Source organism: Macrosteles quadrilineatus, unplaced genomic scaffold, assembly GCF_028750875.1.
Source record: "Macrosteles quadrilineatus isolate MER2022 unplaced genomic scaffold, UCM_ALF_1.0 Scaffold_3__2_contigs__length_128488019, whole genome shotgun sequence".
Lineage (NCBI taxonomy): Eukaryota > Metazoa > Arthropoda > Insecta > Hemiptera > Cicadellidae > Macrosteles > Macrosteles quadrilineatus.
Genome location: NW_026542596.1, coordinates 5418254 through 5437085, shown reverse-complemented (window position 1 = coordinate 5437085; position 18832 = coordinate 5418254). Strand labels below are relative to the sequence as shown.

Genomic DNA, 18832 nt, shown 5'->3' with positions numbered 1-18832 from the left:
AAGGAAAATACCAAGCAGATTGCTGATATATAAACTGTTAACATGCAAATTTGTTATATGATCTATTCAATTCACGTCTTCTCTTGCAATAATGTGATCATATTCAAGAAAGCAATGTAAAATTTCTACACTATCAATTTCTGTCTGTTGAGATGGTATTTTGCATCCTAGGGCAATAACATTTTTGAAAATACAGTAGACTATTTTGGAAATCTCAGGAACAGTTCTTTGTCCAAACTGAAAAAAAATGTTTACCGTCAAAAGGTTATATAAAGTCACGTTTAAAAACTACACATTGGTGCAAAAATCAGCAATTTTCTTTAAAATCAAAGAACACAGCAATAACCTCTGTTGCTCTGTAAGATACTGGGCAGGCTGTTTACGTATCTGTAATCATAACAGTGCTTGTGTGAGTCATACACATGAGGATATTCAAAACAGCTGAAGTCCAATCCAAACGGATCCAAATGAAAGTGGGTCTACTGGACAAGTATGGCTGGGTAGCCGAGTGGATATAGTGCTCGCCTAACTATCAAAATGTAGCTGGATCGATCCTGAGAAAAGTCAGTAGCTTAATAATGGTTCAAAACTGGACGCAGCTGTTCCTATTCATTGGGCTTTAAATAAGTGATCCTGACTAATGAAACAGCTGAGCTTAGCCAGTAACAAAGCTACACAGATCATCACACTCTATTCTACACTCATCCTTTGCTCATTTTAGGGTTAAAATACACACCTAGGTAGTATCCCCATCTTTATGATTGATAATTGAGTAGTGGTAATTTAGTTGACCTTAAAATTTGATTCTGAATGAAAATCCAAAAGTGAAAACCTTCTCCTAATGACTCCAGTGAATGTTTTTGCAGGTATACTGGCAGAATGGGAAAGTTTGTCAGCCTCAGCCGAGCCTCAAGGAAGTTAGGGACCGAGTCAGAGCTTCACTGCAGACTCTGCGCCAGGACCACAAACGGAACCTCAATCCAACACCCTACAAGGTCAGTGACAGATATGACGATTAAAACTTGTCTTGATGTACGTGTTATACCAAACAGAAATAGCATGTGTTTTCAAGGTATTTGGTCGTTTAGTCCACAGGGAGGTTCAGATAACAGAAGATCTGATATTCTCAGAACTTTAAGGCCATGTCACACCGACATCCGCCGCGGGAGTACCGCGCGCGGATGTTTTTCCTCGAGCCATGTCACACCAAAAGTTTGCGTCCGCGGCGGGAGTTTTGAGATGAGTTCATTACAATTCCTTTTACATAAGAAACTCATCTTACCTGTTTAGTATGCCATGTAAATTTGCAGGTTTTAAGTAAAGTGTTTAAGAAGCAATTGAATGTTTATTAATTTGTTAGTGTAGGGCTACTTTAAAAAGTGAATAACTATTTTTTAAATTTAATTTAGACCTTCTGTTCGAAGCATTTTAAATATGGTTGTGGATAAATTATCCACTTTCAGCTTGTGAACGTTCTTAATCGAAAAAGTTGATGAAACAACAAAACAAAAATGATTTTTTTCTGGTGATAAACCTAATTACGAAGATAATACAAAACAACATAGACTACATCATCAAACAAAAGAAACGTGTTAAATTTAATTTAAAACTTTATTTAACTGTATTACTTTTAAACTTTAAATAGCTTGGGCATTCGAAATGCCCCTTTGCGCATGCGCTAGACAAAACTCCCGCCGCGGTAGTCTCAAAAAATCGCTCAGCAGGCGGACGTGGCGGACACTACCGCACGCCCGCGGGCGCGCGGTAGTGCGGTGTGACTTGGCACATTTGACAACATGGTGAGCGATTTTTCAAAATTTGCTCCCGCCGCGGGAGCGAGCTCGGTGTGACTTGGCCTTTACTGTATCAGAGACTTTTGTTCAGCCCAACTTTTCAAGTCTAATGCTTGATTCAGCTTCTTTTCATGCTTGGCTCAAAATGCCACATGCTTTCTCACCTCTAAGTGTAATATTTAAAAAAATGTTTAGTGTTCAACATTTTTCTCATTATTAACTATTATCAATGGTTGAACTGGTTTCAGGTTGCTGTAAGTGACTGCTTATACAACTTTATCCATGACTTGTGGCTTCAGAATGCCCCGATTGGCGAATTGTCTTGAAGCTAATGCTTTCCCATCATTGAAACCACATAAATGCTAGTCCTACCTTGCTGGTCTAGCAACACAACTTGAGTCGTTGCTGAAAAAATAAATCTTTAAGTGGTACTAGGTAGCTGAATGTTAAATTTATTTTGTTGACTTTAAAAAATGAAATATTGTTTTTGTGCTGTTAACAAGTGGTTAGTATATCCTTATTTTGTTATTTAGATGTAGCATATTTATTATTTTTAGGCTTAATCTTGTACTTCATACTTGATTTATTTTCACTATGCAACTTCTAGATTATAAAGTACCAAACTGTTAAAGCATTAATGGTTTAAGCACAATAAAATAATATAGTTAGCGCTGGATTGTACATTTGTCCATTTTTGGATAGTAGATTAAAAGCTATTGATGATGTTAAATGTAATTATTTTTATTTTTGATTAGGAACTTTTTACAAATTATAAATTCTATGTTTTAATTATATCTTTTACAATCCAAACATCTTTAAGGTATCTCTTATTTTGTTAATTGTGCCATTTTATGTTTAAACGTAGTTATCTAATATACCAAACTAGTGTGGACATAAGGTAAATGAGATGTAAATACTTTATTTTTAAAATATAGGCATTGGTTAGTTAGAATAGAGAAAAATAATATATACAAATAATAGGTGCATTTTAACAAGGCCGAGTAATGTTATATGACAAATGTTATTAATATTGGAGTGAATGAAGATGAATTGGATGGTTTGGTTGTTATATCCACAACTATCCAACCAAGCCTATACCAAGTTTAGATGTTTAACAATTGTATCTTCGCTACACAATTTGTTGACTATTTTCTGATGCGTATAACATCTCAAATGCTTACAGTTTAAACAGTTTCATGGAGTAGTTATTTTCAGAAGTTTGGACCAAACTTTTTTGAAACATATCCGTAGTAATAATTAATTGGGGTTTCAATTTTTTGCAGATAAGTTATTAAATTAACACAGATATTAAGTGTTCCAGTAAGTGTAACAGGTATTTTTGTTGTAAAATCACTTGGTTTTTTTTATTATTAAGATAAATAATTTTAAATGGCTTCCATTTGGAATTGGAACACGGACTAATTCCTTGTGTGCAGATAGGTCCTATTTGTCACGCTACATGTACCAAGTTTGAAGTCAACCTTTCAAGGGATTTTTAAGTGATTTATACATTTGTAAAAAACATGTTTTTATGAAGTCTAACAGAAATAAACAGTATCAGCAATTTGACACGTCATACTCTCACCAGTTAGCTTGTCAACTAACCTTTTCATGGGCAAGCGATGGCAGTAACTATTATATTTTATGGGGACAGTCACAAAAGTCACGAAAACTTTTGAACCTAAACTATTTAGTTTAGAGTAAAATAAGCCTAATTTTGAAAAAAAAATCACTATTAAAAATCAAAATAAAAAAAAAATTAAAAACTCTTGGACATACCATGAATTAGTACCCACACATATATTTGTGTGTCCATTAGCACGATAACTCGAGCAAAAATTATCCGATTTTGATGTAATTTGGTTCAAACAAGGACCATGGGGTTTAATGGGTTAAAAATTGGTTTTTCTCATTTTTGATCCTCAAAACATAAAATTTTCCAATTTCTCTCTAAACCATTTAAAAGAGCTGAAAAAAACAAATAATTTAGTATCTTGACGTGGTTTTGTATGGTTATAGGCTATAGAAAAAAAGGAAATTTAAAATCTTTTTGTTATTCTTATGGAGAATAAGTTGAACTGTTGTAGTTTGCTTGTTTATGGATATGTTTTGATCAAACTTGGCTAATTTATTCATTTTATATACTAAGCTATTAATATTTTCTAAAAAACACACTTTATTACCCTCCTTGTGGCAGCAAACCTAGGTACTCGTTATACGTAATGTTATTGGAATGGATTTAATTGAAAATCAAATCAGGCAAATGGAAATTTGCTTAGTCTGCAGGTTTGCTGCGGCAGGGGTATTATCTAAAACAAACAGAATTTATAAGTCAGTTTGTTACAAACAATGATCTAGTTGTCAAAATAAAGTGAATATAGTTAATAATGTTAAATTTTAAATTATATTATACACTTTTATAAACATAACTATAAAAAATCAACTTGAATTTGGTCTTTTAAAACTAAGTCTTCATTAATTCAGTCTCAGTTACTTATAACAAATTTAACCTACATTTTAAAGGTACAGTACCTGAATCAGTTTTAGTACTTATTTGAAGTACTTAACAAAACCTATTTCTTGAACAAATAATTTTTTTTTCAAACTATCTTAAGGTTAATGTTTGTATACTGTTACATTTAGTGAACTTAATATGTTTACCTACGGCCGTTTTTTAACTAGCCTTTTCAATTCAGTTCTTAGAATTGAAAAATTCACTTTTTTACAGTATTGTTTACTTACTTAACATAATTGATTTGTTACTTTACAGTACAAGTTTGGACCAATGAAGTTCAAGGATTGAGAGAAAAGAAGTAAAATTTTAATGCTTCAAACATCAACTTATTAGCGGTTAAAGCCAATTTAATTGATTATACAATGAGTGAGTGGCTGGGTTGGAACAATGAGTTATTGCATCACAATCAGTGACAATGAGAGGTTATAAACAAAAACAACCTCTCTTAGACATTATGAGTAGTGATTATTAGTAATTTAAAAATGGTCGTAGGTAAAGTAGTGTACGCAACTCACGTAATTAGCCTTAAAGACAGTCGTAGAAGTTTTACAGGCACTTGCCAAGGCTCGTACCTTAAATTTTATACTTGTGTCTTAAAGACTATCTTTATGCGATTGTTGCGTAAACTACAAAAATAATTTGACTGTTACTTTTTTAGTAAAATTTTAAATATACTACAGTTATACCAGGATGTTAGTGCCTAGGCTGTTGTTACCGTTTAGTTGTAAGTTACCACCGGATGCAGTTAGTGCTAACTAAGCATTCCAATATTTTATTGTTTAAGGCTAACTAGGTGTTGCCTACTCACATTGTTCATAGCACTAAATTAAAGCTAGACATTTGTAACAATCATAGAGAAGTCACATAATTTTTTCACATTGTAGTAAAAGTTTGTAAAAATATGTGTTTTTTATTTCCCTTGATATTATAAAATTAATGCAACTTAAAGAAAATGAAAATCAGAATACTTATTGAATTTTCTATGGAGAGATAAAGGAAAAGATAGGGCAATATACAATAAACAAAATTCTTTGATAGTAAATTCTTTAAAAAATACAATGGTGTCATGTTTGTTTTACATCTCTTGATTTACAAGTATTTTCTGGTCTTCTATCTTTATGAGATCAAAGAATTCTTTGATTGGAAATCAGTTCGTTCCACGAGCCAGTCTCGCAGACCCTGTTTTATAGTGTTTCCTCTCATAGTCTTGAGGTCTTGGGGCTGATACAGGATGGTTTCTTACTGAAGTGCGTTGTATGGTGTGCAGGAAGGCTGAAATCTGCAGCTTTTCTGGTTTGGTATGGGTGAAAATCTCTATTTCTGAGAAGACCAGCTGATCAGTGTATATAACAACTGCACTGAAAGTGCTGTGACTGTTGGGAGCATTAGCAATTTAAAGGTTTCTCTGTAGCTATCTGTGGGGTCAAGATTCATTAGAGGATTGTTGTTGACCAGGATTTTGTTAAGGTTTGGTTTCAGATGTTCCTCCCCATGATATCAACCTCAAATACTAGAAAAGACCCAGTATGGATCATAAACATAAACAAATGACGTTTTTGGTACGAAAGTAAACAAAACTACTACTAATATACTAATACTAAACTAACTATACTAATAGCATTAATTAACATATGGTTTTGTTCACTTTCGGGCCAAAAACGACATTTATTTATGTTTATGATCCATACAGGGTCTTTTCTAATATTCGTGATATCAACCCATACCTGAGATGGAACTTCACTAAAGCAAAATATACACTGTCTTAGCTGCTTGAATGCCTGCAGTCCATTTTATCCTTTTTACCACATGGATCCCAGGTAAAAAGCTTCTTTGTTAAGTTGTTTATATGATCTGTCCAGGAGAGATCAGCATCAATAGTAAAACCCAGGTGTTTAAACTTTTCAACATAAATATTATGCGTTACAGATATGTGCTCCAGTCTTCTGCTAAGATTAACCTGTATAATCATTTTTTCCAAATGAGGCCGTGGCCCAAACAGTCGTATGCTTAACACTCTGTCAAGCACACTGTCTAGATGGTCTATGTTTTCGATTAAGTCTGTCAGAGCTGCAGTCGTAGATCTTCCTTTGAGAAGCCATATGAATTTTTTTTATATTAGGTCATATCTTTCTAAATGACTTTGCATTTGTGACAGTGCAACGTCATCATCGTCTTCCACAATCACGTCAAAATTTTGTTTATTTCCTACGGTCGTGTAGACATTGTCATTGTCTCCCACGGTCACGGCAAAACCCTGAATAACCCCGCCGTAACAGTACATCATCATCATCTTCACCGATCGCGGCAGAATGTTGACTTTACATGCAGTAAAAAAATATACCTATGCCCGAAGGGTAAACACAATTTCCACTAAAAATGACCGAGTGGTAAATTATATTTATTAAGTTATTTTTGTATGACCGTGACTGTTGATTTTGTATTCTTCAAGTAGATGGAGACAATATTAAAACCTAGATGTACGTAATTAGCAACGCTACAACTTTCCATTAATGAATTGGCCAGCCTACCTAACAACAGTTTAGCTATGAATTTTTATCTAAATGTAAATCACTACATAATATAATGGACCTTTTGAACCAGAGGGATTATTCAGAGGACCTTGTCAAGGGTTACCTCCCGCTATCTCCGCGTCCCGCCACCTCCGTGTCCCGCCACCTCCGAATTTCAGAGTGACCCCTATAATCCTCGGCTACTACTTGCGTCAAGACTTTCTGTCCTAACCTAACCTAACCTAACCCACGGGTTAAATTTTCATTAAATCTTCCATCCACGGGGCTTCAATAAAAAAAAAATGGAATAAGATCAAACATTTATTAATCTTGGTAAAATTATTAACTCACTAACAAAATTCAATCTGCAATGACAGCTACCAACGCAGGCAGTGACGGGATTATAAGGGTCACTCAAGAATTCGGAGGTGGCGGGATCGACAGATTTGGGTTCGGAGGTGGCGGAACGCGGAGATAGCGGGAGCACACGCTTGTCAAGGGGGGTGGGCTAACGGGTGTGTTCCTCACCAAGAAGGGGATTCAGGAGTTTTTCCCCATAAAATTTGAATTTTTAAGCCATTTTGTGACTTATAAAAGCCATTTTAACGTCTAGAATTGAGCCCAAAAGCCTCCATTACGTTTTTATGACAAAATGTATGTTTAAATTTATATTCCAGGGTGCAAGGAGGGGACTTGTCCTATATAGCCCCTCTCCCCTTGGAACCACCATGATGATCCTGTATACACTTTGAGATCAGCATTATCTTTAATCTAATATATGCTTTTAAAGACAAAATGTATGGAAGATTGACCTGAGAACTCAAACTCATAGAAGTCCATTGCCTATCCACCATTTTTGAATTATAAAAGAATCTTCATAGTAGCCTAGTCCCAGAAATATTAAATTAATTTGTAGGTAAAAAACCAAAAACTAGATGCTTTTACAAAATTATTATTAAATAAATAAAAGCCCTAAAAATTACAATACACTTATTTAATAGCCATGTTTCTTGTATCCACCATGGTCAAATCCATGATGAGAAGAGCCAAAACCTCCATGTTGTCCACCGCCACCATGATGCAAGCTGCTACTGCCAATCCCTCCTTGACTTCCTTGATGACCTCCACTTCCAATGCCTCCTAGACTTCCTTGATGACCTCCACTTCCAATGCCTCCTAGACCTCCTTGGTGATGACTTCCACTTCCAATGCCTCCTTGACCTGCATGGTGACTTCCACTACCAATGCCTCCTAGATGTTGACTTCCACCTCCAATGCCTGAAGGACCTCCATGGTGACTTCCACTACCAATGCCTCCTAGATGTTGACTTCCACCTCCAATGCCTGAAGGACCTCCATGGTGACTTCCACTTCCAATGCCTCCTTGACCTGCATGGTGACTTCCACTACCAATGCCTCCTAGATGTTGACTTCCACCTCCAATGCCTGAAGGACCTCCATGGTGACTTCCACTTCCAATGCCTCCTTGACCTGCATGGTGACTTCCACTACCAATGCCTCCTAGATGTTGACTTCCACCTCCAATGCCTCTTGAACCTCCCTGATGAAGACCACCTCCACTGCCTAAAGGAAAATAAATGAATGTGAGATAAACAACTTTTAGCGAATTTCCCATATAGGGAATAAGCTATTACCGTAATACTCATGGTAAGACCTGGACCCAGGACCGGTTTACTTTTTTGTTTTGAGGTCCCTAGAGGCCAAAAACACCATCCGTTCAAATTCATATATATATATATATATATGTGTGTGTCCGTTAGCGCGATAGCTCGAGCAAAAATCATCCGTTTTTGATGAAATTTGGTACAAACGTGTAAACCTACGTTTATTCGAACGAGTTCGCGAACCAGCATGATCAGACTATGGGAAGAGGGGTTTATGGGGGTTTTATGGAGTAAAAATTGGGTTTTCCCATTTTTGACCCTAAAAACATCAAATTTAGCAACTTCTTTCAAAACCATTTTGTAGAGCTTAAAAAAAACAAATAATTTAGTATATTAAAGCGTTATTATGCGCCGGATATAATGGCTACGGAGAAAATTCAAAAAATTGTAAATTTAAAATTCTCTTGTTATTCTTATGGAGAAAATTGTAAACTGTTAGTTTGCTTGTTTATGAGCATATTTTGATCAAATTTGGAAAATGCATTAATTTCATACTAAACTATTAACATTTGACAAAAAAAACACCTTTTTACCACCCTCCCTGTTGCAGCAAACCTAAGTACTCGTTAAACTAATGCTATTTAAATAGGGAATAAATGTAATATTTTTAAGGAGACATTTTAGTGTAAATCCAATCAGGCTAATGGAAATTCGCTTAGTCTGCAGGTTTGCTGCGGCGGGGGTATTTAGATTATTTATACACCTTTTAAACCCACCTAGCCAATTTTCAAAGAGTTGTTTAGCTTCCGGATTACTGTATTCTACTTAAAATGGTTTACAAAACCTGCATATATAGTACAGTAATCCTTTGTTGCTGTTTCGGCAACTAGTTTTGGTTCTTCTAATCCATCATCAGGCCTCAAGGTGTCAAGTAAACACTTTATCCAAAGGTTGTCAACAATCAGAGTTCAATAAATCCTACTAATATTATACGACACACGCAAAAATAGAATGTACAAATGTTTACAAAAAACATAAAACACTTGAAGGGACATTGACAAAATCGAACAACTTGGACTGAAGTAAAGTTTAGACCCTAAGAGTCTAATAGTTTGTATAGACTTCACTTCAGCCAGGTCACGTTCGATTTTTTCAATGTCCCTTTAAGTGTTTTGTTTTATTTGTAAACATGTGTCCGTTCTATGTTATCGTGTGTTGTATATGTTTTATTTATTGAACTCTGTTTGTTAGCGACCTTCGAATGAAGTGATATCTTGACAACTTGAGGTCTGATGATGGTTCATATAAGAACAGAAACTAGTTGTCACCTAGCCATGTTATTTTAAATACACTAAATGAATTTCAAAGAGAACCCCTGACCCTTATCCATAGAGTGTGGACTCTTGAGTTGGGATGAAAATAATAAGATTTGGTAGTCATAGCATAATCAGGATTACATACACCATTTAGACTACATTAGTGGTCATAAATTTTACGGTGTGGGAAAGCTCGCCAATTTCCGAGAACTGACTAAAATCACAGAAAACTAAAAATATAGAATTAATCTATATATTAATTTGAAACTGTTTTTCTTTGTCACAGCTATTTTGAGAGAACGGCTGGGCGTAGAAACTCGGTAGAGGTGTCTAAAGAAAGGTCTTGGTCTGTAGATGAGCCATCAAAAGAGAAACATGGTGAATTCCCTTGGGGCTCTGCCCCAGTGGCCTTTGAATTCCCATCCCATGTTATTCTTATGGAGGAAAACGGGGGTTTTGTCACAGCTAATTTGAGAGAACGGCTGGGCGTAAAAACTTGGTAGGGGTCTCTAAAGAAAGGTCTTGGTCTGTAGATGAGCCATCAAAAGAGGAACGAGGTAAATTCCCTTGGGGCTCTGCCCCAGAAGCCTTTAAAGTTGTCTCTTCAGATTTGTTTACATTACGACCATCTATCTATCTATATATTAATAGGCAAGCATGTTTCTTTAAAACCTTTTTTCTTAGCTCGTGTGCGTCGTAGGGAAAATCTATGCATACTGTTAGAAAAATATTTTCCTGTAGGTGTGCAGAATCCTATTATAAATTAAAATAGGCTCAAAGATAAGCACAAAAAATGAATTTGAAATTAACAAAAATTTAACATGGGCTTTATGGGTTGCCATGATGGTGACAAAATAACAACGAAATATAAACAGAAAATCAAAACAATCACATGTTTTATTTACAGAGTGGGGTGAAAAATTGAGAAGTATGTAAAGTGCAATTGGATTTTTTTAGCTAGAAGTGGTTAAGCTGTGGTGGAATATCTTTGAAGATGGACCTTTTTAATACGATCATGTGTTCATACGTGTCAAATCAAAACAAACAAACTGGCATAATATATTCTTGGAATTTGACATACTTAATCTACTTAAATAAAATCACTTAGTCATTAGCTAATCATTAGAGAAAATTATCCAAATCAACCAATGAATAAATTGTTATTTAATTATTGCCTCCAAATTAAGTGATGGTTAATTGCTTGGAAAATAATTAAATTACATATTTTTGTACATATTTATGGTCGAGTTTCGACCACTGGACGACCTCTCGTATGCATAATTCTACACTACTTTTTAATGAAACAGCTGTTAAATATTTAAATTGTGATTTATTGAATTTGTCAAAATGAAGTACAGTATTTGCAATGGGTTTTTCTGATTTTAAAATGGATTTTATTCTGCATCGTGTCATGTTTTGCAATATAATGTTCTATTAACAAATCAGTGGAAAATCCTAATATCACAGTAACTCTTAAAATTATTTCTTTTGGAGTTAACTTATATCTATTGTATGGGTTGGTTTCTGCCTTTTTTACCACTTCTTGGAGATTGTACGTAGGTGATATTCGTTGGCATATTGCATCTGTAGATGAAACTTGGGTTGGTGTAATTATTAGAATGGAAAAGAGCAAGAAATCCTGGACAATTTGATATATGCTGAAAATAAAACTGAATTAACACTGTTCTACATTTCTTGAGCAATCATTGAAATAACCGATTTACAAACAATGGAAACGTAGAAAAAGTCATAGAACACAACCAAGTAGAAGAAATAGAAATAATGTTTTTTTTTTCATTTATAATCGTTATCATAGACAACCTAATGCAGAATGAGAGGGAAAAATTTTTAGAAAACACTAAAAAAACAAGATCAGCTTTTTGAAAAAAGATAAGATATTTACAAAAGATTTTGATTATTTTGGGTAGATTGTGAGTATTTCCATAATCTTTGAGTCGCCTGTAATGCTTTGCAATTGCTCGAATTCGAGCAACAGGTACACTAGTATCTATTATTACTGAAAATTGCAGATTGGTAATGGCACTCCCACTAAATCAATGGAGGACATACAGATTGTCAAGGGGGTTTAAAAGTTACCAAAAAAGCAATAAACACAATTAAAGTGAGACAAACTACTTCAAAAAGCACCTTCATATTTTGCTATCAATATTAACGCTATCCAACAGAGTCAACCGGGTTTACACTGCTCACTTGCAATATGTGAAAAAACAAATTGATTGTTAAAAAGATACACATTCAACTACTGTACTTGTATTGTTTCATGCCATAGGCTACTCATTCATTCATTAGTTTATTTATTTTTATAGATTTTAATACTCTCACCTATATTTAGTGAAAGTCTTAACTTGAAATGTGATTTTTTCCACATTCTCTCTTACACCACTACCTAAAACCTGAAGTCTGTATAAAAAATAGTTTTTTTGTTTTGTATCCTTTTATTTTGAACATTAATTCAGAATAACGTGCAATCATAGTGTTTTTCTACAGGACAGCTTCACATTTTTAAACTTTTTATACAGGATTCACTTATAAGTTTAAGTTGGCCAATAAATAAACCTACCACCACTTCCCAGGTTATGGCTTCCCCCAATGCTCTGGGACCTACGATGGCCATGACCTGCAACGGCAAATGTGGTTAAACATATTTTATTTGATGTATAATTTTTGTTTGTTTTGCTGTTGGATGTGTGACAATATGTTTTATTGTGTTAGTTGTCAATATTTCAACTCACATTTCCACCATTAGTAGATCCTGTAGAATGTATATCAAATGCTATTTTAAGGTTTTTCTTAGTGAGATAACTGTAAGCTTGAACAAGGAAGATTACTCAATAATCTGCTAGACATACTTAAGCCATAGAAACTGTCCACAAAAATAGAGAACGTTAGAGCGACTTTTTGTAGAACAAAAGATAATTCAAGCAAAAACATTAGATAACAATTTGCATCATGATAAATACTTTTACAGTGTTACAATAAGAAAGAGGGGTAAAAGTACTATTCATCTATCTCTATCTCTATATTTATCTAATATATAAAATTCTCGTGTCACAGTGTTTGTCTGCAAACTCCTCCGGAACGACTTCACCGATCGTTATGAAATTTGGTGTGTAAATTCTGTAGGTATGCGAATCGGACGTAAACTATTTCCCGTTTCGAAATTCTTAAAAGGGCTCCGCCCCAGTGGCTCTGGAGTTTCCCATGTTAACCTTATGAGAAATGGAATTAATGAATCTTAACAGCTGTTTCAATTAAACAAGTTGGTTCTGTTCTATGATGTTCAATAGCATTAAAGTTACAAGGATTACCAACAGGGTGCAGCACTATTATTTCTTTTACATTTATGACAACAGCTAATTTGCAACCAAAAGGTGAGTGAGCGTAGCGAACGAACTTCAACCTGGAGGCGAGTGAGCGTAGCGAACGAGCTAACCTGAAGGCAAGTGAGCGCAGCGAACGAGCTCCAACCTAAAGGTGAGTGAGCGTAGCGAACGAGCTCCAACCCAAAGGTGAGTGAGCGTAGCGAACGAACTTCAACCAGGACGTGATTGAGCGATGCGAACGAGATCATCTTGAAAATTAAACGTAACGGTACTTTCTTTCCATCGGTCTGTCTTAGGGGAAACCTATAACTTAGGTGATACGAAGTTCGCCGGGTCAGCTAGTACTATTATAAAATTGAGGTGGTGTCTGTCTGTATGTGCAGCTACCACGACTAAAATACTAAACCGATTAGCCAAAATTAAGCACAAAGATTGTCCACATATCTAGGAATGTCATAGGCCTATTCACTTCCCAGAGTTCTTTTTGGGCTACGCCCCTTGGACGTCCAAAGTTTTGATGTGAGGTTTACAAAAGTAAATTATTAATAATTGGTATCCATGGAAGCATGAGAAAATTCACTATGTTTACCTTTGCATTGAAATTTCAATGACAACAAGCAGAACTGCCAAATGCTTATTTCACAATTTTAGACAGCTGATCCAAAAAAATTCAGAAGCTAGTTTCATATAGAAGGTCTCTGGCTTTAGTAGTGAGTAGTAACATAGACTAACCAAGTATGTTTTATCTATGGTAGTATTTACCACGTAAAAACCTATCATTATCATATCAATATTTTTTTATAACCAATACATAAAAATTTAATGAACTGAAAAATAAAATAAAAAAACACTACCTAAATAACTATGAATCGTTTTTCAGCAGAATCAAAGGTTTTCTTCTGACGTGCACTGTATCCATAATTTAGCCTATATGTAATTTTACTGTCGTTTAATTTTGATTGGGAAGCTATACTTTCTTTTCACTTGAACCTTCACTTGTTGATTTAGTCGAAAAATTCATGTGAATCAACAAAGTATCAGCATTATAATGTGTTTATATTGTACACAGGTTCACTTTTGTATTGGAAGGTAAATTAATTGTTAGATTTTATATAAACATGTTATAAAATAATAAATTAATAAACTACTATCTACCTCCATGTTCCACACTGGATCCATAAGGCCGGGCAACGGCCAACCCTACTGCCAGAGACAGCAAAACCTGGAAAACATAGGAAAATCATGGCGATATTGCTTAGTTGTAATGATTAAAAAGTACGGTAGCTGATGAATACTCTTTAAAATGATTCTTGGTTTTGTAATATCATAAACGAAAAATCTCAATAATCTAAAGCAAAGTCTGGAAAATTTTTGTTGCGTGTTACATGCCTGGATGAAAATCCTCCATCTGACATTTGCTAAAAAAAATTAACACGAAAAGTTGAGGTGTGGGATGCCGATGTCCTTTTTTGACATTTCGGACATGGCACAAAACGATTAAATATTGTGACCTGAACACAGTCTCAAACCATAATGAAACTGATTCCATTAGAACAACGAGATTTTGATGTTAATTTTCATATATAAAACATTATCATAGACTAACCAACCTAGACTTCTCATCCCATTGTAAATTTTGAAGCACGTTTTTCGTGTCTAGTTCATGTACGTGACACATGGGCGCTAGTGTCGACGAAACTTTGTTTATATTATTTTAGGGTTAATTTCTTGATTTGTGCTTTACTGTTTGGTTATATAACTAGGGGACAGGTTATTGTTTATGATTAGATCGTATTATTTGGTTAAACGAGGTTTTAAATGGCTGTAATAACGGGAAACAAATTGTAAACAAAACACGACCTCTACAGAAAACCGTACAGAACTAACAATAAAATTGTCTTCAGCTGTTCCATAAGGATGAGAAATCTACTAAGGGAGTATGTTTTATCTATGACATTATCTAGCTTTTAATATCTTACCATAAACAGTATTTGAAAAACAACTAATTTTGAACTAGATATTGGCGGCAGAAGAAATGACATGTATATAAAAATCAGCTGGCTTGATAAATTCAGAGAAAAAAACTAAAAATCCTAGTGGGGCGGGGTACGAGTTGCGTACACTACTTTACCGCCCGGTTTTTAATTACTAATAATCACAGCTCAAAACTTCTAAGAGAGGTTATGATTTCGTTTATAGCCTCTCATTGCTACTGACATTGATGCAACGACTCATTGTACCTCGTACCAATTACTAAATAATTGCACCAATCGTTATCAATTAAATTGGTAAACAGCTGATTAGTTGAAGTTCCAAGCATTGCAATTTTACTTCTTTCTCTCAATCCTTGAACCTCTTTGGTAGTTTGTGTTGTTAAGTAAAACTTTTAAACTATGCTGTTATGTAAGTAAACAATGATGTTATGTGAAACTTTTCAATTCTAAGAAGTGAACTGAAACGGCTACTTTAAAAAACGGTCGTAGGTAAAGTAGTGTATGTATAATATATACGCAACTCACGTAAATAGTCTATACGCCACACTACACTGTTTTAAAGAACTTACCACGCAAAGATTTAGTTCAGAAAACAGCTGTTTGCCGCCAGCTTAATCAAATGGGGGTTCATTACGTACTACTGTACTGTGAGTTTTTACTGGACACCAACCAGCTGATTTTATTTGACAATGAGTGATTATAAAAAAAATAACCTCTCTTTGAGGTTATAAGTAGTGAATGTTAGTCCTTTGGTCGGTGGGTATATATAAGGATATGTACAGATTTGTTATTGTTCAGTTAGCTTACAGTAGTAGGCTAAGGCCTAAAATATCGTACGTCGCGTCCATAATGTGATTACCGGACTCGTATGGTAACGACCACAATCGTCCGGTAAACACCTATTTTCAGGACTAGTAAATATACAGGGTTATTACAAATGATGGACCCATTTTTAATGCTTTATAATTTTTATAATATTAAACTTACCGCTATAAAATACGCATCAAACGAAAAAGCAAAAGACGGCTTCAATGTAGACAAAACATAGCAAACATTAAATCTCACACTTTTTTATTTTAAGCCAAATTTAGGCTACATTTATTGAGTATTTGCAAGATATGCGTAATAGTAGATTGTAGGAAATTTTATTCTCTTTCGGAATATTACCTTCCACTTTGGTCGATTTCCTCACCATTTAAAAGTTATTTGCAAAAACGTCAAGTAACCTCCAAATTTCTAGTGGTAAAAAAGTTGGAGATTACTTTTTAACTTTGTACAATTAAATCTAAAGTTCTGCTGGATCGATTTTGTTAAATGATGTGTCTTTGGAAGGCATAAACTCTTTGAGTTGCTTTTTCGTTTGATGCGTATTTTATAGTGGTAAGTTTAATATTATAAAAATTATAAAGCATTAAAAATGGGTCCATCATTTGTAATAACCCTGTACCATAGATAAAACATACTCCCCCAATTTAAAACATACTTGTGTTGGTTAGTCTATGCCTGTACTATAACGCAATCGTTGCATATACTACTATAACAGCTGATTGTTGCATTGTTATTTCATTGATTCTTCTTTTTAAAATGTTGTTGTTCACAATTTAGTTAAAGTGTGTTCCTTATGTCATTTGTGTGTTTCTTAAGTTATGTGCCTTATCTGTACCATTAATATTAGAGAGTAAAGAGGTATACTCATTTCATAATCATTATTTTTAGAGAGCAATTAGGAAGTCTATTCAGTGTATAGTCAATGGTTTTAGTTATGGCGCGTCGTCGATTATTTTTGCTTATCCATTCGTTAGAGTCCCCACACAGTCCGTTCTCCTCGATATGATTGTACGGTAGTAATTAATTGTAATCAGTCGTTTGTCTAGTATATTGCCTGCCACAAACGTGTAATGGAGTCGTCTGTTATCTAGGAGTGTATCGATACTAAATCAACTTAGAGTTAATGTAATTATATTATTTGATATGATTAACAAACCTATCTATGTTGTATGCATTATTTAGTTGGTTTTATTCGTAGGTTAATTGCCAATCTTTACACCAATGTTATGTCTCTCTAAAATACAATTCCAAAACCTATAATAGTGGTGCGAGTTCTGTATAAATGTATAAAAAATCTATTAGCAGGTTTTTTTTAATTTTGCACGTAAGAGTAGTTTAATTTGAAAAATATTTTTACCTACGACCGTTTTTTTTAAGGTAGCCATTTCAGTTTAGTTCTTCTTAGAATTGAAAAGTTTCACTTAACAGCTGTTTCCTTTCATATCAGCATAGTTTCATTTCATATCAGCATAGTTTTTCTCATATCAACACGGGTAACGGACCAATGAGGTTCAAGGGTTGAGAGAAAAGAAGTACAATTGTAATACTTCGAACGTCAACTAATAAGCTGATCAGCTGATCAGTTGACAATTTTTAATTGTTGATCCGGCTTGTTCCTGTTGATACTCGCGTATTCTTAACCTAAGTTGGTGGAAGTTAAATGAAGGTTGATTTTAAAATATCAATTAGTGAAAGTGATGTTGACGAGATAGAAATGAGAGCACAAACTGTTTGTGCTAATCTTTTGCCACCAAAATCAAAACAAAGGTACCATATGCAATTACATACCAGCAATTCATTAAATGGGCGAAACAAAATAAGGTTAAATTGATAAATGAAAATGTTCTTCTGGTTTATTTTGAAAACCTCTTAACCACTTTTTCACCCAACTCGTTGTGGACCACATATTCGATGCTGAGATCTAACTGTAAATTAACTGTTTCACTATATTATTCAGTTGTCCAAAAATATATGCAATATTTCCCTAATTGTACCTGTTACAGTATTTATGGTAAGAATTCTGCTAGCAGAACCTATTGCCTGAAAAAGTAACGTATTATTTAGCAAAGTTTTACAAACACGTAATTACATGAAATCAGCTGATTATACAATAAGTCGTTGCATCACTTTCAGTGACAATGACAATAAACGAAAACATAACCTCTCTAGGAAGTTATGAGTAGTGATTGTTAGTAATAAAAAACCAGATTTTTAGTAATTAAAAAACGGTCGTAGGTAAAATAGTGTACGCAACTCGCGTTAATAGTCTTTACGACACTCGTAGAAGTTTTTAAGGCACTCGCCAAGGCTCGTGCCTTAAATTTTCTACTCGTGCCGTAAAGACTAACTTAACGCAATCGTTGCATAAACTACTATTACTTTATTTTAATATTTTGATACTTATATTTGTTTTTAATTAAACCCCTTTTGCTAAATCAACGAACATAATTATATTAGTCTTACTTACAATGTTTGTGTATCCTATCATGGTCTGAAATGAACTAATAATAATTAGCTGGCATTGTTATCTTTTATACTTTAGGGAGTATCGCTGACCCTGTCAATATCTGCTGTCAGTGATTGTAGCTTCATCGAATTTGCTAACATAACAAGCTCTTTGAACCTTCGTAGAATCAACAGCTAGAAAACCCGTGTTTATGTTTGTGTGATGTTTATTTGTAAATTAATGATCGTTTTGGAAATTTAATGACGTAACATTATTGAAATTTATTACATAACAATATTTTTTTAAATTTGAAGAAAAACTTATAGATTTTGAACTAGTAAAAAAACAACTAACAAGTAAGAAATATTTTACAGTAAGTTAAATAACGTAAGTGCACAATTTCTATACTCCATCAAAAATTAAAATATGATTAAAACTGTAAACGCCCAACTCCATACACT

At 34.2% G+C, this 18832-nt stretch overlaps 2 protein-coding genes across 15 annotated transcripts in view; one reads left to right on the top strand and one right to left on the bottom strand.

Moving 5' to 3' along the window:
• LOC128988843 (nicotinate phosphoribosyltransferase-like) overlaps positions 1-5208 on the top strand; it is a 56725-nt gene extending 51517 nt beyond the window's left edge. For 6 of the 7 annotated variants that reach the window (XM_054410533.1, XM_054410534.1, XM_054410536.1 and 3 more), the window contains 2 exons: positions 867-995; positions 2042-5208. In XM_054410533.1, coding sequence (XP_054266508.1) covers positions 867-995; positions 2042-2119 — 207 coding nt within the window. In that variant the 3' untranslated portion in view covers positions 2120-5208. The remainder of the gene's footprint in view (positions 1-866; positions 996-2041) is intronic. The other variant, XR_008490433.1, reaches the window with a different exon arrangement.
• A 2546-nt stretch (positions 5209-7754) lies between these two features.
• Positions 7755-18425, bottom strand: LOC128991134 (uncharacterized). 8 transcript variants are annotated; one of them, XM_054413892.1, is made up of 6 exons: positions 18393-18421; positions 14259-14325; positions 12341-12397; positions 8310-8402; positions 8208-8273; positions 7755-8171 (listed from the first exon to the last, which is right to left on the bottom strand). In XM_054413892.1, exons 1-6 carry the CDS (start codon positions 18411-18413, stop codon positions 7813-7815), a joined length of 663 nt encoding a protein of 220 aa, XP_054269867.1. In that variant the 5' UTR covers positions 18414-18421; the 3' UTR covers positions 7755-7812. The 8 variants fall into 8 exon arrangements, with proteins under 8 accessions (XP_054269867.1, XP_054269865.1, XP_054269868.1 ...); XM_054413890.1 differs by having other exon boundaries at positions 7755-8030; positions 8067-8402; XM_054413893.1 differs by having other exon boundaries at positions 7755-8000; positions 8106-8402.
• Positions 18426-18832: the final 407 nt, after the last annotated feature.